The sequence below is a fragment of the Phocoena sinus genome, chromosome 5 (genome assembly GCF_008692025.1).
Source record: "Phocoena sinus isolate mPhoSin1 chromosome 5, mPhoSin1.pri, whole genome shotgun sequence".
Lineage (NCBI taxonomy): Eukaryota > Metazoa > Chordata > Mammalia > Artiodactyla > Phocoenidae > Phocoena > Phocoena sinus.
This window is the reverse complement of record NC_045767.1, coordinates 92,833,883-92,860,327: the sequence shown is the minus strand read 5'-3', so window position 1 is coordinate 92,860,327 and position 26,445 is coordinate 92,833,883. Positions and strand designations below refer to the sequence as shown.

At 43.7% G+C, this 26,445-nt stretch overlaps 1 protein-coding gene across 2 annotated transcripts in view; it reads left to right on the top strand.

Annotated features, from left to right (window-relative positions):
• PPEF2 (protein phosphatase with EF-hand domain 2) overlaps positions 1 to 25,827 on the top strand; it is a 64,430-nt gene extending 38,603 nt beyond the window's left edge. For both annotated transcript variants that reach the window (XM_032632618.1, XM_032632619.1), the window contains 14 exons: positions 772 to 947; positions 1,704 to 1,832; positions 2,477 to 2,591; positions 3,641 to 3,687; positions 4,362 to 4,528; positions 4,995 to 5,031; positions 5,125 to 5,274; positions 14,785 to 15,171; positions 16,161 to 16,346; positions 17,465 to 17,607; positions 20,692 to 20,798; positions 21,740 to 21,903; positions 22,868 to 22,955; positions 25,324 to 25,827. In XM_032632618.1, the coding sequence (XP_032488509.1) occupies positions 772 to 947; positions 1,704 to 1,832; positions 2,477 to 2,591; positions 3,641 to 3,687; positions 4,362 to 4,528; positions 4,995 to 5,031; positions 5,125 to 5,274; positions 14,785 to 15,171; positions 16,161 to 16,346; positions 17,465 to 17,607; positions 20,692 to 20,798; positions 21,740 to 21,903; positions 22,868 to 22,955; positions 25,324 to 25,526 (2,099 nt within the window). In that variant the 3' untranslated portion in view covers positions 25,527 to 25,827. The remainder of the gene's footprint in view (positions 1 to 771; positions 948 to 1,703; positions 1,833 to 2,476; positions 2,592 to 3,640; positions 3,688 to 4,361; positions 4,529 to 4,994; positions 5,032 to 5,124; positions 5,275 to 14,784; positions 15,172 to 16,160; positions 16,347 to 17,464; positions 17,608 to 20,691; positions 20,799 to 21,739; positions 21,904 to 22,867; positions 22,956 to 25,323) is intronic.
• Positions 25,828 to 26,445: the final 618 nt, after the last annotated feature.

Below are 26,445 nucleotides of genomic sequence, written 5' to 3'. Positions count from 1 at the left end.
GGGAAGTATGCCGTCTGAAGGCAGAGGGAACTGGAGTCTCAATGCCCGAGAGTCATTGGTAGAAGGTTGCTGGGAGGGGCGGACGGGAAGGGTTGTTCACGCAGGTCTGGCCTGCCATGCAGGGCTCTCTGCAGATCCAGGGACAAAGCCCTCAGGCAGAGATGCAGGGGCAGCATTTGGAAATGAATTGCCTGAAAGTCTGAGGCATCTGCCACACTCCCTAAGTACACCAGAAATGCCCGTGAACTTTTTTTCCACCGCAGTTTTCACTTTCCTCCTGTTTACCAACCTAGGCCTGTAAATGTCTGTACTTTCTAAGGCAATCTTTTAAAATAAAAGTAGAATGGAGGGCTTCCCTGGTGGCGCAGTGGTTGAGAGTCCGCCTGCCGATGCAGGGGACGTGGGTTTGTGCCCCGGTCCGGGAAGGTCCCACATGCCGCGGAGCGGCTGGGCCCGTGAGCCATGGCCGCTGAGCCTGCGCGTCCGGAGCCTGTGCTCTGCAACGGGAGAGGCCGCAACAGTGAGAGGCCCGCGTACCGCAAAAAAAAAAAAAAAAAAAAAAAAAAAAGTAGAATGGAATTGACATAACAACGTCATGTCCCGCCCATTCTAATTTGTCATCACTTTGCCCTTTACTTTCTCCTCTCCTGTGTTGGAGCCGAAGCCAGACTGGCCAGGACCCACTTCAAGTATGGTCCAGGGAATGAATTCTATATTGCCCGTGCCTGCAGGTCTGATCATAAGCCGGCCCACCCTTTCTGTCCTGACTAGGGGACTTCCTGAACCGCATGTTCACTGAAGAGAGATCCCCCCAGGACTCCGAGATGGAGAATTGCAGGGACTATGAATCCATCGAGGTACCAGACAGTTACACAGGGCCACGCCTCTCCTTCCCGCTCCTTCCCGACCATGCAACTGCTCTGGTGGAAGCTTTCAGAGTGAAACAAGTAAGCTCCCCCCGGGGGACCTGGGTCACCACCAATTCCACGGGATGTGTAGAAGTAGAGCAGACGCAGTGCAGAAGGAATGGCCCTGGATTTAGGGTGTTTGTGTCAGGGATCCGTCAGAGAGATCCGCTTGCCCTTTTCTTAGCCAGGACCTGTGATTGATCAGCCAGTTGTTATGGATTGAAAACCCCTCCTCCCCATCAGGTAATCTCTCTGTTCATTCATCCCACAGGTGATTGCTGAGTGCTGCTATGTGCAGCTACCCTTCTAGGCACTGAACAGTGAGCAAGACAGACGCAAATCTCTGCCCTCATGGGGCTGAGATTTTTAGTGGGGAGACAGATAATAAAAAACAAATGAGGGCTTCCCTGGTGGCGCAGTGGTTGAGAGTCCGCCTGCCGATGCAGGGGACACGGGTTCGTGCCCCGGTCCGGGAAGATCCCACATGCCGCGGAGGGGCTGGGCCCGTGAGCCATGGCCGCTGAGCCTGCGCGTCCGGAGCCTGTGCTCCGCAACGGGAGAGGCCACGACAGTGAGAGGCCCGCGTAACGCAAAAAAAAAAAAAAAATGAGTAATAGTGATATATTAATATAGTAGGTGACGGAGCTATGTCAAAGCATAAACTAAGTTCTAGGTGGCAGAGATAGCAATTTTACAGGGTGGTCTGGGAAGGTGTCACTGAAAAGGTGATTTCTGAGCAAAGGTCAAAGGTGGGGAGAGAGGGTGCTATGTGGACGTCTGGGGAATGCGTTCTAGGCAGAGGGAACAAATGGAAAGGCCCTGAGGCAGGACCTTGCCTGGACTGCTCGGGGGACATCAAGGAAGGCCATTGTGGCTGGAGAGGAGGGAACCAGGGAACAGCTATTAGAAGATGGAGACAGAGAGGTGAGTAGGGTGGACTTACATTCTGAAAGAGAGGGGGAGACAATGAGCGCAGGAATGATATAATCCAGCTTTCCCTTTAATATAATCATTCTGTTTGCCGAATAGAGTACTGGGAGCAAGGGCTGAAGCAGGGAGGCCAGGCAAGAGGCTACTGCAATAGTCTAGGCGAAAGATGACAGTGGCTTGAAACCCGGGTGGTAGAGGTGGAACTGGTGAGAAGTGGTCAGATTCTGGCTCTGATGACAGATTCCAATCCTTCCCCTTTTTCATATGAAGATTATTCATTGCAGGAAGAGCTGGGACGATTTTCCCAGTAATGTCAGGATCACCGATACCATCGATATACATGCACTTATTCATACTTTGCTGAGACAATCCTGTGTTTCTCCCAAGCTCAAGGCAAGCAGGGGTTACATAGAGTAGGTAGGAAAGAGGACATCAGTTCAGTATTTGGGGGATGATGCAAAGCACAAACAAGGGCACAGATGGGTGAGAAGGAAAGCATCTGTGCATAGGGAGGGTCCCAGGAGCAGTTTACTGGGGTCACTTTTGTGGTCTTGGGGTCATTAAGCAGTAAAGGTGAGGCCCATCTTCCCTCACAAGTATGTGTTGTTTTGTCCCATCCCTCCTCTTCCTCCTAGTAGAGGCTCCATGCTCGCTATGTCTTGAATCTTTTGTATGAAGCCAGGAAACATCTGGTACAACTACCAAACATCAACCGGGTCTCCACTTGTTACAGCGAGGAAATCACAGTATGTGGTAAGAGCCAGTCAGAAACGGCTTTTCACGAACCAGAAAACTCTGCCTGTGATCAAGGAGGGGCAGGAGGGCTGGAGGGGACCCGATGGCCACTCGGGCAGGCCGGGTTCACGCCTTCACACTGATTACATTTACATATTTACTCCACAGTTATTTAAGGTAGGGGTGGTGCCATGAAGGAGAACTGTGGGGTGAGAGGGCCCAGCCTCTGCTTTGTTTTTTCCCAGAGATTCAGATTTGGCCCCAAATTCCTCCTCTCCATTCAGAACAAAATCCTAGCAAATACCCAGACCTTCCCTTGTTAGAAGACGGTTTACTTACTTACTGGACTCGAAAAGGCCTAAATGCCTAGCAAATTATTCCTTCCATCCACATTTATTCAGCTTCCAGAGAGAAATCCTATTGCTGACAATCTTCTCCATCTCCTTATGTTTTCAGTGATGTTTTAATAACCATTGTAGACTGATGCCCCGCACTTGAACTTAGGGGAGACGGTGATACACCAGGGATTGTAAACGGGCAGCCTGCAGTATGTCTTGTCTGCCTCAGAATGTTCTTAAATTTCTAACATTAGCTTCCAACATTTGAAAATTGGAGGATTTCATATTAAAATCCAGATTTCCAACTTCTTAAAATCTTGTAACACCCGTGAGTAGCAGCTTCTTGCTTTAGGTGGGGCAAAAATCTCTCTAGTTCTCATCCAGGTTTTCAACCCTGCAGTATTCTGCCCCATTTTTGCTTCAGTGAAAATGTAAGTCATTCACTGTTCATGGTAATCGCACAGGAGAAATATCGTGCTTTCTGCTTTCAATATTAACTATCCCTGCAACTAGGGAAGTTAATATTTATCCCTATCTTATATATGGAAAAATGAGTAAGCATAAGTTTTTCAGGCGTTCCTGGGTATTTTCCTTTTATTTAAATTGAGATATAACTGACATAATACTGTATTAGTTGTAGGTATACACTGGGTGTTTTCCTTTTTATAATAAAAAATTAGAAACAATGGTGAAGACCAATCAAAACTGACGTTTTTCTGTCTTTGTTAGGAGATTTACACGGCCAGTTGGATGACTTAATCTTTATATTTTATAAGGTATGAACGCTCAAATTATGTTCCTGTCTTGCTCTGAGGTTTAATTTAGAAGTTCAAATACGGTCTCCATTAAAGAAATGCTTAAGTTATTACTTGGATTTTAAAATATTTTAGAAAAATATTTGCTACTATGTAGCAAATGTGTAATGTAAAAGTCATCACTGCATTATATTCTAGTGTATTTTTGTAAACTGTTTAAAAAATATAAAATCTAAGGTTAATAAAGAGAAGGAATCATTATTGGGAAAAAAGAAAGTCAATTTCTAAATAGAGAAATTGTTTATTATCAAAGCAACCAAAAGCTATTTTCATATCTATTTTTAGTTATCAAATACAGAGCATATAACAAGCTATATAAATATCCTATTAATGTAATTAACACAAAGCAGTTTCTGATGTATTGTCTCGTTAAATCCTGAGAAATGCTTTGGATAACGCATTTATTTCGATGAGCATGTCATAACCTCAGCCTGGCTAGAAAGGAAATATGAGACCAATACAAAATGTTTCCAATATTCCCATCTTTTACTGACATTTCATGTTTGGAAGAGAGCCAGACAGCACAGAATTGGCTTTCAGGCCTGATATGACTGTCAAATGCACACTGGCTTGACCCAATTTCCTATTCCCTTCCTTCCACTGCCTCTTCTCGGACTTCTCCCCTTACTGGGAAGAACGGCCTCCCGTCACCAGAGCGGGCCTATGTGTTCAACGGCGACTTTGTGGATCGAGGGAAGGATTCAGTAGAGATCCTGATGGTTCTTTTTGCCTTCATGTTGGTTTACCCAAAAGAGTTCCATCTCAACCGAGGAAACCATGAGGACCATATGGTGAACTTACGGTACAAAGAAAAACGTGACTGGGGATTTGATCCTTACTTGTTGTGATTGTAAAGTTATTTTGCCAGAGCTTTTCTTATTTGTTAGATGCCTTTTTCAAGTAGTTTTCCAATCTTATAAAGTGGAATACACAATATATAACATTTTAAAAGATTTTTTAAAAATTTATACAATATCCTACTGTTCTGATAAAACCATTACATTTGTTTTCACATAGCCATACACTTTATCATATAAACAATAAGGGTTCACTGTAGAAAAAGTAGAAAATATAGATAAGAAAATGAAAATATCCCACATCTCTACCCACAGATAATGGTATGATTTTAAACATTTGGGCAATTACTTCTCAGTGTCTTTTCCATATATTTAAGTAGATGCCTCTAGCGTATGCATTTTTATTAAAAATGCAAGCATGCTATAACTAATATCACTAAATCTAAAATCTGTTTCTGCTTCTAACTCTAGATATGGTTTCACAAAGGAAGTGATGCATAAATATAAGGTACGCTGCCTTTAAAAGCAAAAGCTTCTCGTAGTTCAGATAAGTTGAGTAAATTATCTGAAACTTAATATCATATTAATGTCATTTTTTTAGACACATGGCAAGAAAATACTAAAACTACTGCAAGATGTGTTCTGCTGGCTTCCGCTGGCCACGCTGGTTGATGAGAAAGTCCTGATTCTTCATGGTGGAGTGTCAGACATGACTGACTTGGAGTTCTTGGCTAAACTAGACAGGCACAAGGTACTCACTGAGTGCTAAAATAATGCAGATTTCACTATAATGCCAGGTGTCACTGCCAACATAAACGTCATCTTGACTCCATGCTGACTCCAGTTGACTAATAAAGCCATTAAATCTTTGAACGGAGGATTGGGAACCCACAGCTGGTGCAGGCGTGCTGTGATCAATTAATGTTTGCCGTGGACATGACAGTAGGGCGAGGCAGCTAGTGCCATGTTTGCCATTCCTGATCTAGGTAATTCTAATCACTACCCCTCGATCACTCCACCTGATGTGCCTCCATTTCCTAAATACTTCAGATCATCTTCAGTTAAACTCAAAGGTATATTGAGGGCCTACTACATGCAGGGATGCTATTGGCAGATACAAAGATGAAGATCAATTGCAGTTAAACTCAACAACCATGTTTTAATTGCTTACTCTATGCAAGGGAAGTGCTAGCAGAAATACAAAAATAACCAGAGATGGTACTTGCCTTAAAGGAACTTACAATAACCAGCAGGGGGAGGGTGAGAATGAAAGACAGAGTACATTATACTGCAATATGAATAGGTCTCGATTTTCTGTTTCATTTTGGAAGTGGAAAACTAGAAAGCAAAGATTCTAGGGAGTTCCCTAGTGGTCTAGTGGTTAGGATTCGGTGCCTTCACTGCTATGGCCCGGGTTCAATCCCTGGTCTGGGAACTGAGATCCCACAAGCTGCACGGTGTGGCCAAAAAAAAGCAAAGGTTCTGTTTCCTTTTAATCATAGACTCTTACACTTGAATGGTATCTTCCTGTAGCCTCTCTCCTCCACTGCCCATCCACACAGGAATCCCAGCTATGACATCCTTGACAACAGTAGCCTGAGCAGTTCCAAAGACAGAGAAGTCATTACACACAAGCCAGTCTACTTTGGGCAACTCTAATCGGTATAAAAGTATTTTATGAGACCTAAATGAAAGAGCGTTTCATTTATGAAACCTGGGTTTGAATCTGGGAACATGCACTTCTTGGCTGGTATGGCACCTTTGTTTACTAGATTGTCCAGGGACCAAGGATTCTTAGGTCTTGTTCCCTGCCATCCTTAGCGTGTCATCCCCGTGCACTCACCTGCACAGCTTGCCACCACGTCTGTGTTCCAGGCAATACAATAGAAGAATGAAGGGAAGAAGAATATCCTACCCTTTAAAGACATAATGAAGACGTTGCATACATCTCTTCTGCTCTCATCCCATTGGTCAGAATGTAGTGTCAATACATTCCTGTAGGCAGGATGTGGTGGGCTCCATTGATCTCTGTGGGACCAGCTTAACTTGAGTGTGATGGGATCCCTGGCTTAATCCCTTCAACTTCACCAGGGAGTGGGTCATGAATAGCACCTCATAAGGTCCAGTCCAGCAAGGATGGAGATGGCCTCCTGGATGTTTATTCTTCCAAGATTTCAGCAGGACCCAGTCTCTAGGACAAAAGTGGCACAGGTGAACATCTGCAGGAAACATTAACCTGCTAGAAGCAAACTTATATAGAGCAGTTAGAGTAGCTGCCAGTGATTCTACACACCTTACATTATCTACGTTCCTTAATTTGAACTCCTTCTGGATCTCAAACCATTTCTGGAACAATGGCAGGGTCTCTCATACGACATTTCATAGTTGGCTGAACTGGAGCCTGCTTGTAGGGTCTACCTTCACTCAAAGCAGGGCAACTGGTGAGGCTTTATCCCAGGTTAAATTCATCTGACCAAGTTTAGTTACATGATTCCTCTTTTCCTCATCATTCCTCATCACAAAAGAGTATGATTCCGCTTTTCCGGTTTGCAAGTAGATTGGGGTCACCAAGAAGCATGTACTTTCCAACAAAGGTTTAAGAAGACTCTAGATACTTTTTGAGTTATTCTTGCTATAAAGGCCCCTCCATTGTCACTCTGAATGAACACAGGTAACCCAAACCTAGGAATTATTTCTTTTAGGAGAGCTTTAACAACCTCAGGCTTTTTCAGACCAGCAAGGAAATGCTTCTACCCAACCAGTGAAAGTGTCCACAAATACTAATAAGCACCTAAGGTTTCCAGTGGCTCTTGGCATCACAGTGAAGATCTTCTCCCAGTCCAGTACCTGGAGTCCGAACTCCTTTGATTAATGGCAGTGGCCCAGTTTTAGGATTATTTTTAGCACATGCCATGCATTTCTGTATCACCTTTTGAATTGTCCTTTGCATGTTTGGTCCTGTAAGGAATTTCTAAATCCACTAGAGGGTGGCATCTCTCCCACAGTGGGTACTCTGGTGTGTATAACGTATTACATCTTCCATAAGGCATTCAGGTACAAGGATCTCGCTATGTCTGTTATAAACCCACCCTTCCTAGAGTCAGGATCCTGAGAATGGCCAGGACTCCAATCAGATCCCCATTCATTGGCCTTAAGTCTTCAGGAAAATACTTTGGATAGCATCTTGTCAGATCCACATCAGGGGATCAGGGCCAACATTGGGGATCTAGGCTGTTTTAGTCCTGGCTGCTAGCTTTGCTGCTTGATCTGCTAGATTATTCCCTTGAGCAGTCAGACAATCTGATTTCTGATGTCCTCGACAGTGGACATTCATTCTTTTGGCTCCATGACAGCTTCTAATAAGGTTAAAATTTATTTGGTATAAAAGTCTATTTATACCAATTTCCTTCTTCCCTGCAGTTCACATCCTCTCTCTCTCCAAATGGCCCCAGCATGGACCACCAAGAAAGTATATTTTAGAATCAGTGAAAATAGTTACTCTCTTACCTTTACCTGTATGGGGGGGCTCTCATCAGGGCTATAAGTTCCACCTTTTGTGAGGAGGTACGTGGGGGAAGGGCTTCTGCTTCCAGTGTCTTTGGGATGAGTTACCACTGCACACCCAGCTTTGCATTGTTCCTGGTCCATAAAGCTGCTTCCATCCGTGAACATCTCAAGGAGTGGGTCCTCCAGTGGTTGGTCCATCAGGTCTAGATGGCTGGAATAGCCCTGTGCAATTATCTGAATAGGCTCTTCAATATTAGTTGGGAACAAAGTGGCAGGATTCAAGGTGGAGACTGCTTTCAGAGTAACATTAGGATTACCCAATAATATAGCCTGATATTTTCCTCATCTTCCTGAAGTTAACCAATATCCTCCCTTCTGTTCTAGGAGGAGAAGTGCACAGTGAAGGGTATGCACAGTGGTAGGTTGTTTTAGTGTAAATTTCTCTGCTTCTCATAAAAGATCACAGGTAGCTGCTATAGCCCAAAGACAAACTGGCTATCCCTTAGTAACTGCATCTAACTGCTTTGAGAAATATGCAACAGGCCTCCTTATGCTGCCCAGTTTCCGAGTCAGTCAGGATTCCAAGGCTGATTCCTTGTCTCTCATGAACAAATAAGTCAGAGGGCTTTCTGATGTTATCTGGAAGACCTAAAGCCAGGGCCGTTAGCAGTTTTTCTTTGATAAACTGGAATGCCTTATGGCATTTCCCTAGTCCAGTCTTGAGATCCACTGTCTCCTCCTTTAAGAGCTTCCTAAAGGGGTTTTGCAATGAGTCCAAAGTTGGGGGTCCAAATGAGGCAGAACCCAGCCATTCCTAGGAATCCCTGCAGTTGTCTCTCGGCAGTGGGAACGGCAACCCTGACTAGAGCTTCCTCTGTCAGGGGGCAAGTCTCTCTGCACTTGTGAGAGTTCAAAACCCAAATACTTGACAGAGGGCAGAAAATGTGTGCCTTTTTCTTGGACACATTATAGCCTCGTTCAACCAAAAATTCAAAGTCAAAACCGTATCCTGGTCTGAGGTGTCCTTTGTCTTACTAGCAATCAGAATATTATCCCCATACTGCATCAAGGCTCCCTCAGTTAGCTGAGGGTCCCTCAGATCTTTTGCCAGGATTTCTCCAAATATTGTGGGGGAATTTTTTTTTTTTTTTTTTGGATCTTAGTTCCCCGACCAGGGATCAAACCCGCGCCCCCTGCAGTGGAAGCATGGAGTCTTAACCACTGGACCGCCAGGGAAGTCCCTTCTGGGGGAATTTTTAAATCCCTGAAGAAGTACTATCCAATGGTACTGTTAACTTTTGTATCTAGATCTTACTATTCAAAAGCTAACGACTCTTGGGATTCAAAACTCATGGGTATACAGAAAAAAAGGGACTCCTTCAACTCTAATGCAGTAAACCAACAAAAATCTCCGGACAAAGTAGTGAGCAGAATACATGGGTTAGGGACTACTGGATGAATATCTTCTACGATTTGATTAATTGCTTTTAAGCTGTGCACAAACCGATATTCATCTGTGCCTGGTTTCTGGACCAATAAAATTGGAGTATTATTAGGTGACGGCATGGGCGTATTAAATCATGTTCAAGGAGGGCCAGTAACAGGGGTTGCATTCCACACGTTGCCTGCTCCTTTAACAATTACTGCTTTAAGTTTGGAACTTTTGCCCCAGAGTGAAGTCTAACCTGTCTAGGCTTAGCCATCGTTGCTCTCCCTGGCCTCCCATCTGCCCATACCTCCAGACACACTTCCTGCAGTATCTCATCCAGAATCGTTGCTAGCTGAGCTGTCCTCTTTAAGGTCAGAGCAATAAAGCCTGCAGTGCGCAAGCCTGTTCTGGTGATACTTTAATACCCATTCGTCCAGGTGCAAAGGTAACCTTGGCAGTAAATTTAGTTGGTAAATCTCATCCCAGGAGAACGGGGTATTCAGGCATGTATAGAAAGCTATACTTCAGATGGGTTTTCCCCATCTGGCAGTCTAGCAGCAAGAGAAAAGACTTTTTCAAGATTTCTCCAGACACCCCAGTTACTAAAACACAGTCTCAGAAGCAAGTTTAGAAAGCTGGGTATTTAAAAGCCAAGTGAGTGGCCCCAAATTGGTCAGAAAACCTGAAAGTTGATTTCCCACCCTCATCATCACTGGGGACGCTGTAGGAGAGATATTGATGGATTTTGACAGGATTTAAAGGAAACCCTGGGTCCCATCATTCTTGGTCACTCATTCTCAGTTCGGGCATCTGGTGTGCCACTTGTTGTTTACCTTCTCCAAGAGTCTTATTTAGGATGGGACACTCTTTTCCAGTGTCACTGGAGGGGTCCCACTATGGGGTGCTCCATTCGAGTGGAAGCTTGGGGCCGCCTAACTTGCGCTGAGTCCCTTGTGTGGGTCCTTGAATTGATCCAGCTCTTGCCTGTGTTAAGGCAGCCGCCAGCAGAATGGACTGTCGTTTCCGTCTCTGTTGTTCCCTTTTCTCCCGAACCTGGTCTCTGCCATTAAAAAAAGGCAATTTCAACAAGCTGAGACTTAGGCATCCCTAAAGCCCCTTCCACCTTTTGCAGTTTCTTCTGTATATTGGGGGTGCTCTGGCCAATAAAAGTTGTTTTGGTACCCCTCTTCGCAATGAAGAATGGAATCTCAGTAACGTTCAAGTTTTGGCCTATCCCCAGCATTCACATCCCAATTAGGATCCACTGTTGGTACAGCTACCCTTGCTGCAGCCCGTACCCGGTTGCCAGGGGTTTCAGTATGAAGCCAATATGCCTCCTCCCTAGCTTTATCCAGCACCATTCTAGTTGTCCAGTTCTTCTGAAATGAGGAAGGTATTTAACACATTTTGAACGTCTGCCCAGGTTGGGCCGTGAGTTGCAAAAATCGATGAAAAAAGATTTTCCATTCCCTTTGGGTCATCTCTCTAAAGTTGGCAAACTCTTCTGATTAAATACATCTAAAGCTGAAAAGGGGGAGTGGACCCAGATCAGTCCCATTGGCTGCCCGGTCTCAGCATTCACACCCACAACCGGGACTTACCTTAACAGATATTGCCCCACCTGAGCTTGGGTAGCTCCCTGGCCAAACAGTACCCTGATCAGTACGCAGTATGAGAGGGGAAGACCGTTCCTATTTCTGGATCTAATGGGGGTGGGGAGGTAGGGGTGGGGATGAACCTGAGTCTGTGACTCAGGCGCTGGCAATGAAAGAACAGCAGCACCATCATATAAGGGTGGGGGAGGAGCAGTCGAAGCGGCGTTCGACTGAATTAATAGCAAGTCATCTTCCTTTTCATTAGAATCAAGCAAAACAGGTTTCTTTGTCTTCCCTTCCTGTTGGACCATAATCTTACAATAACATATCAATATTCTGATACAATAACATAGAAGACCATACATAAATTATTTCACCTTATTTTTCTTCCCATTTACAAAATCTAGTTGCAAAATTGTAATTCAAGGATCCACTCAGACCGTTTTGCTCCAGGATCTTAAGGATATTGTGGCCATGCAGTGTTACCAAAAAAACCCCCATAAAAACGAAAAACCTTTTCCATGAATTTATAACTGAAAGTCTCCCAATTTTGGAGAATGTTGCCTAGAGGGCTGCAAGGGGGAACTGAATTAATATTTCCCCTTTTGAAGAGGCTTTGCTTCCAGGTGGTCGCAGCAGTGAAATTTTTCCAAGCGTCCTTGATACAGTCACCAAGAAGTTGAATCCCCAATTGCCAATCCTTAGCAACTTAAGACAATCAGCCATAGGTGGACATGGACAAAACAAGACCAAAACAAAACCAAAAACCAGAGCCCCGGGCCTTTAACCCGGGTATGGTGGTCAGAATTGCCAAACAATCTAGGCACAGGTGCATTTCTTTAACAAGGTTACTCACCCAAAGACGTCTTCCAACCCCAAATCCCCAAAACTGTCTCCTTGCTGCAAAACTAAGCACTGAAGGTCAGCAGCACCTCACCAGGGAAACCCAGAGGATGGTCCCTGGAAAAAACGGGCAAGGGAGCCGCTTGGACTCACCCACAGGCTCTCAATACTGCAAGGGGCCAACCAACCACAGCCAAAAGGTCCATCTGGACTTACCTCCTGGCTGGTTTGCCATATTTGTTAGCAAACTAGGTTCCTTTTGCCCTAGCATAGCAGCCAAAATGCTGAGACACTGAGGTTTACAACAAAGAGAGGGTTTATTGACAAGGCAGCCAAGTGAGGAAAGGGAGAACAAATCTCAAATCTGCCTCCCTGAAGGCAAGGTGCTCAATGTATTTATAGGAGAAAGCAGCAGGGCATCTGAGGTGTGAGGAGTGTGGGGAAAGGTGATTAGAAAAAGGTGCAGTAATCATGGTTCTGGGCAGGTGTAACCAGGCTACACAGGCCTCTCCACCTTCAAAAGGGCACTAATAATACCCCAGTGCATGCCTAGTTGAAGGGTCAGTGGTCCCCTCCAGTCTTAATCAGCTCAGCCCGAACTAGACACAGCTGATTCCAAGTTCCCGGAAAACAACACAGGCAAGCGTCTTATTTAGGCTGTGTACTGCTTGGAGGACACTCAAGTCTTCTGTAGCAACAATTAAAACAACCTTGATTAGCGAAGGCAGGTTATAGGTGGAATGGATTTAACTAATGATCACCCACAGTTTCAGAAAATTGGAGAAGCAGGGGCTCTGGAGTCAGATATCTGGATTCAGTCCTGGTACAGTCTTAGTATCTCTATGCCTCAGTTTTCTCACCTGTACTATAAGTAAGGATGCTGTCTCACAGGGAGGTGAGGGCTAATCAATGACTTCATGCAAAACTATGAAGATGACATCTCATAGGGGTGTGAGCCCTAATCAATGAATTCCTATAAAGGGCCAAGGATAGCACCTATTTGGAAAAGGCTCAATACATATTAAAACTATTACTCCCCTTAAGAATAAAAGTTAGGGGTGCCTCTTTCTAAAATAAATTTATTTTATTTATTTATTTTTGGCTGCGTTGGGTCTTCATTGCTGTGCGGGAACTTTCTCTAGTTGCGGCGAGCGGGGGCTACTCTTCATTGTGGTGCACGGTCTTCTCATTGTCGTGACTTCTCTTGTTGCAGAGCACGGGCTCTAGGCGCGCAGGCTCAGTAGTTGTGGCTCGCGGGCTCTAGAGCGCAGGCTCAGTAGTTGTGGCGCACGGGCTTAGTTGCTCCGCGGCATGTGGGATCTTCCCGGGCGAGGGATTGAACCCGTGTCCCCCGCATTGGCAGGTGGATTCTTAACCACTGCGCCACCAGGGAAGTCCTAGGGATGCCTCTTGAAGCAGATAACATCCTTATAAAGTTACCTGAGGATCGTAAGGGCGGGACTGATGGACTGGCCCTCGGCTGTGAGTTGGCAAGAAGACAGTTGAGGAGAGAAGGAGGTGGTTATGAGTCCACTCACATTTTGTGGACTTTCCCTCTCTACGCCCAGGGCTGGAACTGCCTAGGAAGTAATTAGCGCTTGTCCAACGTTAGAGAAGAACCTCTGTTCTGTTCTCTTCCATCTGGATCCCTCTTCAAACGTCAGTCAGTTACCGCCGAGCCACTCTGAGTGTCCGTCTTTGTTCCCGCCCACAGTCAGTCTACACCAGGACGTGGCTTTCTTGTACATCTGCCCTTAGACCTATTTGCAGAAAGTTCTTGCTCCTTGATTACACACTTGCACAGAATTCCTCTTGTGAACCAGACCTTTATCTTGATGCCCTTGTGGAACACTGTGGCCCTCAGTCTTCACGGTGGCACTCAGGCATCCCGGGAATGGCTGCTCTCTCCCTTTGGCTGGATGCCCCAGCTCTGCTCTGTGGCCTGAGCCCTCTCTTTCTCATGATCAGAATTCTTCCTGCTTGTATCCTCTACATTGTTGGCTTGGTCCCAGTACCATAATGACTCTGAGGCAGTGAGAGGGACCACACTCAGTCCCTTTGGCAAGAAGAGTATCTTCCCGATTAGGTCCAGGCTGAAAAGAGGTCCTTCCTTCCCCTCCCTTGTCCTTCCTCAGCAGACAAGATAGCACTTCCTGTAAACTCCCAGTAAGTGCTGTCTCTCCCACAGTAAGCATCAAGTTTTTCCCATTCCAACATTTCTCAGCCATAGGCTGCATTCCTTCTCCTTTGTTTTTGCGTCTGTGGAACAACACGAAAGTCGATAAGGGCTGTCCTTCCTGAGAGGTGCCCTTTCCCATCCTTGTCTAAAAATCACTAGGTTCCTAGAAACAATGACCTAGGTTAGCATTTTCCAATGATCTGTGGTGGAGGACCAGGTTTCATAAATGTCTAATTTGTCACAGATCGATACTTTTGTAAAATACAATAAATGTGAATGACTAGAAAACTGAAATACAAACAAAAAATATAAGCCCAGTGATCACGTGCTTGAATGACAGCCCTATCCAATTGCTATAAAAGCTTCTAAAGGGCTTACTCCTAGTCCTCTGTTGACCTTGTCACTGCGGGACAATCCGTGGAGCCCAATGTGGGGAGCACTGACTTGATGCCAAAGTGCTGCTCAAAAAGGACGAACGGGGGCTTCCCTGGTGGCGCAGTGGTTGGGAGTCCGCCTGCCGATGCAGGGGACGCGGGTTCGTGCCCTGGTCCGGGAAGATCCCACATGCCGCGGAGCGGCTGGGCCCGTGAGCCATGGCCGCTGAGCCTGCGCGTCCGGAGCCTGTGCCCCGCAACGGGAGAGGCCACAACAGTGAGAGGCACCAACCATTTCACTGAAGCATCTGTTATCTTCTCTGGACATTTTTAGATTGTTTCCACCATGAGATGCAAAACGAGAAAGGAGGATAAGAAACAGGCGGAGGAGAAGGGAAAAGCCAACCAGACGAGCTCTGCCGGGACACCCTCCCCGTGGTTCCTCCCCCAAAGCCACTCTCTCCCCACCTCGCCCCTCTGCCCCAGCACCCAGAAGGCCCACAGAGCCGGGCGCTCCTCCAGCGTCCCCTGCAGGGTCCCCCTGGACCCCAAGGAGCTCTCCCATTGGGTGCGGCACTCCGTGGACCTGGAGCTGGAGAAGTGTCGGCAGCAAGCGGGCTTCCCAGAGATCAAGGAGAAGGAGGAACCCTTGCCCTTGGCATCCGAAGCGGACCCGGAAGCTGAGGGGCGGCGGGAGCCCACTCAGGAGGAGTGGAGGCAGGTGGGTGTGGCCGGCGCTGCCCACTGCAGTTTGGCTGCCTTCGGGAAGGAGCAAGGATTTCAGAAAAACCGAACGAATCTCCTCCTTGCATGTAAATTCAGAGTGGGGTGTTTTTTCGCCCCTCTTTCTCTCCCTCCCTGGGGTTAGAACACCCCAGAAGGCTATTGGTATTTGCCTAATGACTCATACTTTGGAGTTTTATAAAGGATGGGAAGATGTAGTAGGTGGGCTGTATCGTCTGAGTGAACTTGGTTTAGGGACCTAGCATCACTGGGCTGAGAAGGTCAGCCACAATTTATGGGATGCTATTTTATATATATCTGACATCTATCAGTTGGCTGCTGTGGCTCAAGGCCGGAAGGGCTACATCGGCTGCTTCTGTCTTCCGTTTTCAGGCAACTAAAGGCTTTTCCAAAATCTTCAGAACTGCATCCCATGGCCACCCCTAGCTGCAAGGGAGAGTGCGAAAGCAAGTATTTAGCCAGGCACATTGCCATGCCAAACACCCCAGGAAGAGTTCTATCAGCTAGGAAGGAGGAGAACGGACATTGAGTAGGCGCGCACAGTGCTTGCCGAAATAGATGACTCTGGCAGCCGAATGGGGGCTACTTCCCCAGGCCAAGACCTTGGCAGGGAGACCTGTAATCCAGGTGGGAGGTTCTGCTGCTGGTGATCTTGTGTAGTAGTGCTAATAGGACTACCTGAACTCATTGGTGTTCAACCATTTTCGACCCACGAAAAATGGCAGCTTCTTATGCCTCATTCAATAAAGAAAAGGAGAGAATTCAGAATTGCTGATGGATTGGATGGAGGGTGGTGAGAAAGGGGAGGAATCGCAGGTGACTCTGAGGCTACAAACCTCCAAGAGAGAGATGGTGAGTCTGGGTTACATTCTCCCTGAGTTATCGATCTGGACCTCAACATCGACTTAGAACTGAAACTTTAAAAGGCGAGTCTCTCCTTTTGCAAAATATGCCTTTTCTCTCTAGGTGGTGGATATACTGTGGAGTGACCCCATGGCTCAGGAGGGCTGCAAGGCCAACACCATTCGAGGAGGTGGCTGTTATTTTGGGCCTAACGTGACAGAACGGTTGCTACAGAAATACAATCTGCAATTCCTGATCCGCTCGCACGAGTGCAAGCCCGAGGGCTATGAGTTCTGCCACAGCCGCAAGGTGGGCAGGCCTCTGCCATCGCGCAAGAGTGGTCCGGTCCATTTTGCCCTTCCAAGACATGGATAAGCTAAGGCTCTCAGCTCTTCACTATCAGCTGTGCCTCGCAGTCGTTGTCCACTTGCTATCCACTTGCCCAAAGTAACTAGGTCCTTTACAGTCATTTATCCTTGACTTTTGTAGCCTCTTTAAAACCCCACGTTTGATTGAGGCCACCACTTACCAATACCCTGAGAGGAAAGTGAGGGGCAGATATGGTCCCATTTCATGGATGGAAATATGGCCCAGTGTTTTCCCAGCCACATCTCTATTCTTTGTCACATTGCTTACTGTCCCAGGCCTCAAACTACACTATAGGGTAACAGGATCTCTGCACTGAGCCCCAGGCAGGCATTCAGGATTGTTTTGTCTCCTAAGAGCATAATTAACATCCTGTCTAAACCTTTGGGCATCTCCAAATCCTACAATGTTTGCTTAGCCTAATGCCCAGAAATACCAACTCTACAGGAGAATTACAGGTTTCCACGCTGAGGAAAAGTTTGACATCAACTAATGTAAGAAATGTTTAACAGGAATGTTAAACAGTTGTATAAGTTTCTTTATCGCAGGACTTCTGAGAGCCTTTAATTTCCTCTATTCATTGTAAATCTCCAAGAAGAGATAACAGTGTCTAGCATTTCCCATTGTCTTGACAATGGAAATTTTTTTCACAGAACATCTCAGCAGGCCCAACACTCCAAAGGAAACCCTGCTGTGAGGCTTCGCACCACCTTTAATAACTGATCTGCCTGCTAGTTGTCGTGGGCATCCCAGTTAATCAGACCTAGCTTGCCTCTGAGTCGAACCAAATGAAGTGTTTTCTATGACCCCTGCTATTTTTGATTGGGATAAAAATGTGAAGAAAACATGTTGTGGATGTCCTATCAGAATTCAAGTTTTTATTACTTGAGTCATAACTCCTGCCCTACTAGCATTGATGATAAAAAAAATAATAAAAAAAAACATAGACGAGATCAAGAAGGAACAGCCACCCCTGAAATTGGGTTGGGCCCTGTAGGGTTGAGGGTGAAGAGTTCTTCAGTGAACCTGAATGCTCGTCTCTTTCCTGTTTTTTCATTTAGGTGTTAACCATCTTTTCTGCCTCCAACTACTACGAAGTCGGCAGTAACAGAGGAGCCTATGTCAAACTAGGGCCGGCCTTGAGCCCACACATTGTGCAATTTCAAGCTAACAAGGCAACCCACACGCTTACCATGAGGCAAAGGCAAGACTTTTCAATGAGTGATTTTCAGAAAGACAGAATTATAGTGTTTGTGGAAACTTTGAAGTGCAAATGTCATTACATTTATCCAAATTCTAAGTCAGAGTTCAAAATTTAGCTGTGTCAGCAGTAGGACCTCGAATAGACATTACAACAGGGCCTCTTCTTTCTCCTCCATATACTCTAAAATCTCCACCTACCCGTCATTAATGGAAGGGACAAATTTGCTTCCTGCAGAAATTATTCTCCGTGGGTATGTCTTGGGTGAAATACATATACCAGGCCACTAAATCTTTCCAGGGTCACTCTTCCTTTTTCGTTCATCCTTAAAGCGTTTGTGTTACGCGGTCAACCACAGACAAAGGTTCTTTCACTATCTAGGGATTTAGCAGATAGATTTCAGTGCACACATTTGTTAACAATGCTCCTTTCTTCCTGGGAAGAGAGCATATAATATTACTTAAATGGTTTCTGTTGAGATGATTCTGAGTTCTAATCTTAGTTGAGAGCTTACTATACACTAAGTGTTATTGTAAAGAATTTATATATTGTTTCACAATGAGCTTATAAAATACACAGCATTACTAATTTCAGTTTTATAGATGAGATCATTAAGGAACAGAGGTTAAATCAGTGGCCATTGGCCACACAGCTAGTAAGTGGTGAAAGTAAGCCTTGACCCAGACAGTCGTATTTCAGAACCCACATACTTAACAACTCTGCAGTGCTGTTGCCCACTGAGAAGCTGGCCCCGGAGTATATACGCTGCTGAAAGATACAGTTGCAGTGCTGCTGAACAAGCTTCTTTAATTATCAGCCAAACTAAATTAGAAATCAAAACAAAGTCAGCATAGGGACTTCCCCGGCGGCACAGCGGTTAAGAATCCGCCTGCCAATGCAGGGGACATGGGTTCAATCCCTGGTCTGGGAAGATCCCACATGCCGCAGAGCAACTAAGCCCGTGTGCCACAACTACTGAGCCCACGCACCACAACTGCTGGAGCCTGCGCGCCTAGAGCCCGTGCTCCGCAACAAGAGAAGCCACCGCAATGAGAAGCCTGCGCACCGCAACGAAGAGTGGCCCCCACTCGCTGCAACTAGAGAAAGTCCGTGCGCAGCAACAGAGACCCAACACAGGCAAAAATAAATAAAATTTTTTTAAGTGAAATAATGTTATTTTTTTTAAAGTCAGCATAAATCTAGTGGGAAAAGAATACAGGAATATTTAATATCTGCCTTGTATGAGTGCCATAAAAGTGCATTATTTTAAATCACTCGAGTTATTAAATACTCAAGAGTTACTGAACACTCAAGTTTTACACAATCGGAGCCAGCATCATTCAAAAAGAAGTATTATGTGAAAATTTAAGCTCACCAACTGATAGTGAAACCTACTGTGCTACAGAATCCTCTGGAGCTTTATAAAAAATCATTTATTGGAGCCTCATCCCATCCCTCCCAAATTAGAATCTCCAGGGGTGAGCCCCAGGAACCTGGAATACCATGATTCCATGTGATTCAGATGTTCCCACCGCAAAAGGAATCACTGTGGGGAACCCTATAAATAACATGTTTTAATACCATAATTAAAGAACACTCACCTTTTAAAAATATTAACTGATTGCATTAAAGCAAGTACAACATCCCCGAATTTATGCAGAAGTCACTTGTCTAACAATTTCAACTGTTTGGACCACAATAGAGAACTAAGAAGTAAAGAGGAAAATGTCTCTGACAACCATAATGGATGTCTCAGTGTCCATCAACTCAAGATCAAGTGTTTTTCCTAGAGGAACCCTCATTCAGAATCCATTTATTTTTGGTTTAAACCCATGTCTCATGATAATAGTTTAGCCAGCCTGGAGTCCACTTGTCAAGATTGATTTCTGGCCCTACCCCTTACTAGCTATGGGACCTCGGGCTAGTTACTTACACTGTGATAGGCATAATAGTTGTACCTACCTCAGTGGGTGTTGGAGGATTAATCAGATGATCCATGCGGAGCTCAATATGCGCTGCTTGACGTAGGGACAGAGAGCCTTGTGCATCCAGGCAGCTCTCAAGGCCATTGCTATACTCCATCCCTGCATGATAACCATCCATGAGCACAGTTTACCAGAAATAGTTTAAATGCTTTTCAAACCAGTGGTTCTTAAACTTTTAGGGGGTCCCATACTTCTTTTAGCCTCTGATAAGACAACAAACTCACCAGTAAAAGCACATACGCTCACATACCCATGAAATCTGAGATGAATTTTAGGCAGCTCATACTTTTCTGAGGGTTTATGGAGACCATTATGCTAAGTACCTTAAATTTCAAGGAAGACTTGCATCAAACATGATTAAAATGGGGTTTTTTGGTTTGTGTTTTGGCCTTTTTTTTTACTTTTAGCACTTGAAAAGATAGGTTATCTGGTCATCATTTATAGAATGGCTGCTTCCTCAATGACATAGGACAAAGTACATATTTACCTTTTATCTCTTTTTATATTCTTGTTTATTCAACTACAGATATTTATTGAACACATTTTAGGCCAAGTACCATGCCCAGCATTACTCTGTTGACCCAGTAAGCATAAGAAAACTAACTTAGTGATACCTTGTTATTCATAAATCCTGCCTTGTGACTGTTTAATGTAATAATAAATTTCAAGGAAAGCATATGATTATGATAACAGATACCATTTGATGAGTGCTTTCTATGTGCCGGGCTTTCTTCTAAGTGCTTTACATGAATTTACTTATTTAATCTTCACAATAATCCTGTGAGTTAGGTACCATTTTTGTCACTATCTTGCAGATGGAGAAAAAGAGGTACAGTATAATTAGATAACTTTACCACAAAGGTGGTGTTTCTCTAGAACTTCTGCTCTAACCACTGTCCTACACTGGGAAGGACAGCAGCATTCCCCAGACAGATCCTATCTGTGCACAGCAGGGCAAAGCAGGAGAGCATTGGGGAGAAAAAAGAGACGAGCTCTTTGAAGGTTGAGACATTAAGAAAGAGAAAGGAGAAACTTAGTAAAAATCCAAGACTATTTATTCTATACTAATTTTTAAAATGTTCCTTTTCATCTCCTGTCCCAGGATTAGCAGAGTTGGGGAGTCGGCTCTGAGAGCCCTACGTGAAAAGTTATTTGCCCATTCCTCAGATCTTCTTGTTGAATTTAAGAAGCGTGATAAAGATAAGACTGGTAAGACTACTCAAGTGAAATATTCATAGAGGAGGGCAGCTGGCCAAAAAACCCTCTGCTTCAGGTAATTAGCAAATAAATATTTGTTTAAATGACCAGAAGACTTTTTTGAAGACGTCCTCCCTTATTCAACTTAACATCCTAGTTATCGTTCCTAAATTCATAAATTCTAAGCTTTTAGAAGAACTTGAACTTAGCTAAATATAAACAAAGTTGGTGAAAAGAAATGGAGTCCAGGGAAGGGTGACAAGGCCAGCACTAAGCAAAAAGAAACAGGGGGACAGGTTACCAGGGTGGGTCCAAGACTAACAAAAGATCAATGATTCGGTTTCTCACTGTTCAGTGTGTGCTTGTCTGTTCCTCGTTCTATTATCCAAGCTGGAAATTTTGTCTTTTCTCAACCCAGTGGAATGTCTAATGGACACTGACTACAATGTAGCCCTATTAAAAAATAGCAGTAACAGTCATAAAATCATAGCACTATCTTTTCGTACACATAGAAATAACCAATGCTATGTATACATGTGTGTGTGTCTGTGTATATGTATTGTGTGTGTGTGTATATATATATATATATATATATATATATAGTGTTTTATGATATTATTTACAAGAGTCTTGTGTGACTTCCAGTAGTATTGCCAAATATATTTGGCAAATAAAAACAGAATGCCTAATTACGTTTGAATTATAGACAACAAATAGTTTTTAAATATAAGTATGTCCCATGCAATATTTGGGACATACTTATAGTCTGTCTGAAAATCAGATCTACTGGGCATCCTGTATTTTATCTGGCAACCCTACCTTCCAGCCAACTCTACCATAACCAAGAAAAACAGTGACAGTACTCATTACTTCTATTATCTACTGATAGTAAGAAGAATGTCAGGATAAAAGATTTGTAGGTGATGAGTCAACAAGTTAGCTCTTTCCTATAGGTCTAATCACCCTGAGTGACTGGGCAGCAGCCGTGGAGTCTGTGTTGCATCTAGGACTGCCATGGCGGATGCTGAGGCCACAGCTGGTGAGCAGCTTGACAGATAACAAGCTGGAGTACAAGTCCTGGCTGAAAAACTTGGCCAAAGAACAATTCAGCCATGAGGTAAGGGTGTGAAAATGGTGGATGAAGGCATACTGTGGACCGTGAAGCCCCTTATGGAGAACTTTGAATCATAAACATCCAAATATTGAGAACCCCAAAAGGAAGATGAATGGAAACAACTATTCGTTGAGTTTCTATGTGTCAGACTTTGTGTTAAGTGACCTACACATATTGCCTCGGTTTATCCTCAAAACCACCTCCAAGAGGTAGGTATAATCAGCACCAACATACCCAAGAGAACACTGGTCACAAGGGTTAGATAACCTGCCTAGGATAATAGAGTTTCTAAGTTATAGAACTAGAACTCAAACCCAGGTCTGACTGATTTCCTTGTCATGATGCTGCTTCCCCTATTTGAAAAGGTATTTGTGGGCTTCCCTGGTGGCGCAGTGGTTGAGAGTCCGCCTGCCGATGCAGAGGACACGGGTTCGTGCCCCGGTCCGGGAAGATCCCACGTGCCGCAGAGCGGCTGGGCCCATGAGCCATGGCCACTGAGCCTGCGCATCCGGAGCCTGTGCTCCGCAGCGGGAGAGGCCACAGCAGTGAGAGGCCCGCGTACAAAAAAAAACAAAAACAAAAACAAAAAAACGGTATTTGTTCGGTAAATGCTTATGTGTAATGTATGTGAGGCCTTGGGCTATGTACTTTTTAAAACAAACAGCTTTATTGCAATATAATTCAAATATCATGCAGTTCACCCATTTAAAGTGTTCAATGGTTTTTAATATATTTGCAGATATGTGCAACCATCACCATGGTCAATTTTAGAACATTTTCATCATGGACTAGGTACTTCTTAAAGCATCAGATTATTTAGTAGGCTGAAGGGGGCTGGAGTGGAGGGATCATAAAATATCTTCAGGTTCTTTCAAGAGTCTTATTGTCAGGATTGCTTGTGTGTTAATTATCTATTAGGAGAAGCCTAAACATAAAAGATAGAAGGAAAATGAGTTTTTTCTTGCAGAATATACAATCAAGTTTGCTGGAAGCACTGTATCGGAACCGATCCAACCTGGAGACCATTTTTAGGATCATAGACAGTGATCATTCAGGTAAAGGCGCTCGTTATCCCGCCATTTCTGACACAGCAAGTATTTTACCTCCCACCTTTCAGTCTCCTCCCTGATTATTTACCTTTCTACTCAAGCGCTTTTGGAGCAAAATTAGTGGCAGTGCTTATAAATGGGCAGAAACTAGGGTAGTATTTGAGCAACATGAGCTGTCCCTACAGAAGAGGGGTTGGGCAGAGAAGAATGAAGACAAACTGAATGAGAACTTCTTATAGGAAGAATTGTAATAGTTATGATATCCCTTATCCCTTCTATCAAAGTAGCCACAAAGGAATGAAGAGTGTCTAGAACAGAAAGGCTTTTGCAATCTTACTCCCAAAGTCTTATTTTTCAAAATTTTAAATTTTTAAATAATTATAGATTCACAAGGAGTTGCAAAAAAATGTCCAGGGAGGTCCTGTATACCCTCACCTGTTTCCTCATTGTTCCAAAGGCCTTTTCAAATATTATTACTTTTTTTGAGATACAATTCACATACCATATAATTTACCCATTTATAACGTGCAGTTCCGTGCTCTTTCAGTGTATTCACAAGCTTGTGTAACTATTATCGCTATCTAATTTTGGAACGTTTTCGTCACCCTAAAAAGAAACCTATACCGATTAGCAGTCACTCCCCATCCCCTGTTCCTTCTCCACCAGTCCCTGGCAACCATTAATCTGCTTTCTGTCTCTATGTATTTGCCTGTTATGGACATTTCATATAAATAGATGTGTATGATACATGGCCTTTGGTGTCTGGCTTCTTTCATTTAGCATGTTTTCAAGGTTCACCCACGTTGTAGCACGTATCAGTTTATTTCTTTTTATAGCTGGATAATATTCCATTGTATGGCTATATCACATTTTGTTTATCCATTCATCAGTTGATAGACATTTGGATTTTTTTCCACTTTTTGGCTGTTATGAACATTCATATACAACTTTGTGTGTGAACATATGTTTTCAGTTCTCTTGGATGTATTCCCAGGAGTGCAATTGCTGGACCATATGGTAAAACGATGTTTCACTTTTGGGGGAACTGTCAAACTGTTTTTTCACAGTGGCTATACCATTTTACACTCCTACTGACATTGTAAGAGGGTTCCAATTTCTCCACATTCTCACCAACACTTGTTATCCTCCATTAAAAAAAATTTTTTTACAGCCATCCTACTGGGTGTGAAATATCTCATTATGGTTTTGATTTGAATTTCCTTAATAACTAATAATATTGAGCATCTTTTCATGTGCTTATTGGAACTTTGTATATCTCCTTTGAAGAAATGTCTCTTCAAATCCTTAGCCCATCTTTTAATTGGGTTTTCTTTTTATTGTTGAGTTGTAAGAGTTCTTTGTATATATTCTGGATATTAGGCCATTATCAGATATATGGTTTGCAAATATTTTCTCTGACTTTATGGGTTATCTCTTCACCTTTTTGGTAGTGTTTTATGATGCACAAAAGTTTGTAATTTAAAAAAAGTCCAATTTATTTTTTCTTTTATTGTGTTTTTGGTGTCATATCTAAGAAAAACTAGTAACTGAAGATCATAAGGACTTAACACCTATGTATTCATCCAAGAGTTTTACAGTTTTAGCTCTTACAGTTGGGTCTTTGATCCATTTTGAGTTAATTTTTGTTTGCAGTGCAAGGTAGGGGTCTAGCTTCATTTTTTGACTGTGGATATCCAGTTGTCCCCTACCATCTGTTGAAAAAATTATCCTTTACCTGTTGAATGGTCTTGGAACCCTTGTAAATAGTCAACTGAGGGAATTCCCTGGCTGTCCAGTGGTTAGAACTCCATGCTTTCACTGAGGAGGGCATGGGTTTGCTCCCTGGCTAGGGAACTAAGATCCCACAAGCAACGTGGTGCAGCCCAAAAAAAGGGAAAAAAAAAAAAGTCAACTGACCTTAGATGTATAGGTCCAAAACCTTTTTACAAGCAGATTAAATTAGCATATGTTTAGGATGATTTAATGCAGGGTTTCTCAGCAGTGGCATTACTTACATCTTGGCTTGAGTAATTCTTTGTTTTGGTGCACATCCTGTACATTTTAGGGTGTTTAGTAACATCCCTGGCCTTTACCTACTAGATGCAGTAACACCCTACCCCCACCCCAGTCATGACAATCAAAAATGTCTCAAAACATTTCTAAATGTCCCTATAAGGAGAGGAACACTATTGCTTCCCTCTCAGAACCACTGATTAAGTGGTTCAGTGCTATCCTCTTGGGAGTTTTAAGTGGATACTAGGCCTTGGGTGCCTTTGTTTAACAGCAGGAAGCAGGTATCCTTGCAAGAATGTCAGAGGAAATGAGCACTGAAAACTAGACTGACTCGCTAAAGTGACTTGCTTTCTCTGGTAAGGGTTCATTTCACTGGACGAGTTCAGGCAGACTTGGAAGCTGTTCAGCTCTCATATGAACATTGATGTCACAGACGACTGCATCTGTGACCTTGCCCGGAGCATTGACTTCAACAAAGATGGCCACATTGACATCAACGAGTTCCTGGAGGCCTTCCGCCTTGTGGAGCAATCCTGCTCAAAGGGTTATGCATCAGATTGCTGACAAGCCACAAACACTAATAACAGTGACTGCAGCAGCCCAGATAATACACTAAGGCCAGTCTGGTCCCCATCGTCCAAGGTGCCTTGTAAGCAATGCTGAGCTCATTGTGGGAATATCTCCCTTATTCTCCATAGCTTTGTGGAACTTTATGCTGAGAATTTGCCTACCAGTATGCATCAGAATCACCTGTGTATTCAGGTGAATTCTACCAAACATACGAAGAACTTTTACCAACCTTTCTCAAACTCTTCCAAAAGATTCAAGAGGAGCTATGAACATGCTATGAAGCCACCATCATCCTGATACCAAAACCAGACAAAGATACCACCAAAAAAGAAAATTACAGGCTGATATCTTTGATGAATATAGATGCAAAAAGTATCAAAAAAAATTATCAAACTGAATCCAGCAACGCGTAAACAAGATCATACACCACGACCAAGTGGGATTCATCCCAAGTTCACAAGTTTGGTTCAACATACGCAAATCAGTGTGATACACCACATCAACAAAAGAAAAGACGAAAACCACATAATCATCTCAATACATACAGAAGAAGCATCTGACAAAATTCGACATTCATTCATGATAAAAACTCTTACCAAAATGGATATAGAAGGAACATATCTCAACATAATAAAAGCTATTTATGACAAACCCACAGCCAATATAATACTCAATGGTGAAAAGCTGGAAGACTTACCGTGAATATCTGGAACGAGACAAGGATGCCCACTCTCAACACTTCTGTTCAACATAGTATTGGAAGTCATAGCCAAAGCAATCAGAAAAGAAATAAAAGGTATCCAAATTGGAAGGGAAGAGGTAAAATTGTCATCATATGCAGATGACATGATACCATATATAGAAAACCCTAAAGACTCCACACAAAACCTACTGGAACTGATCAATGAATTCA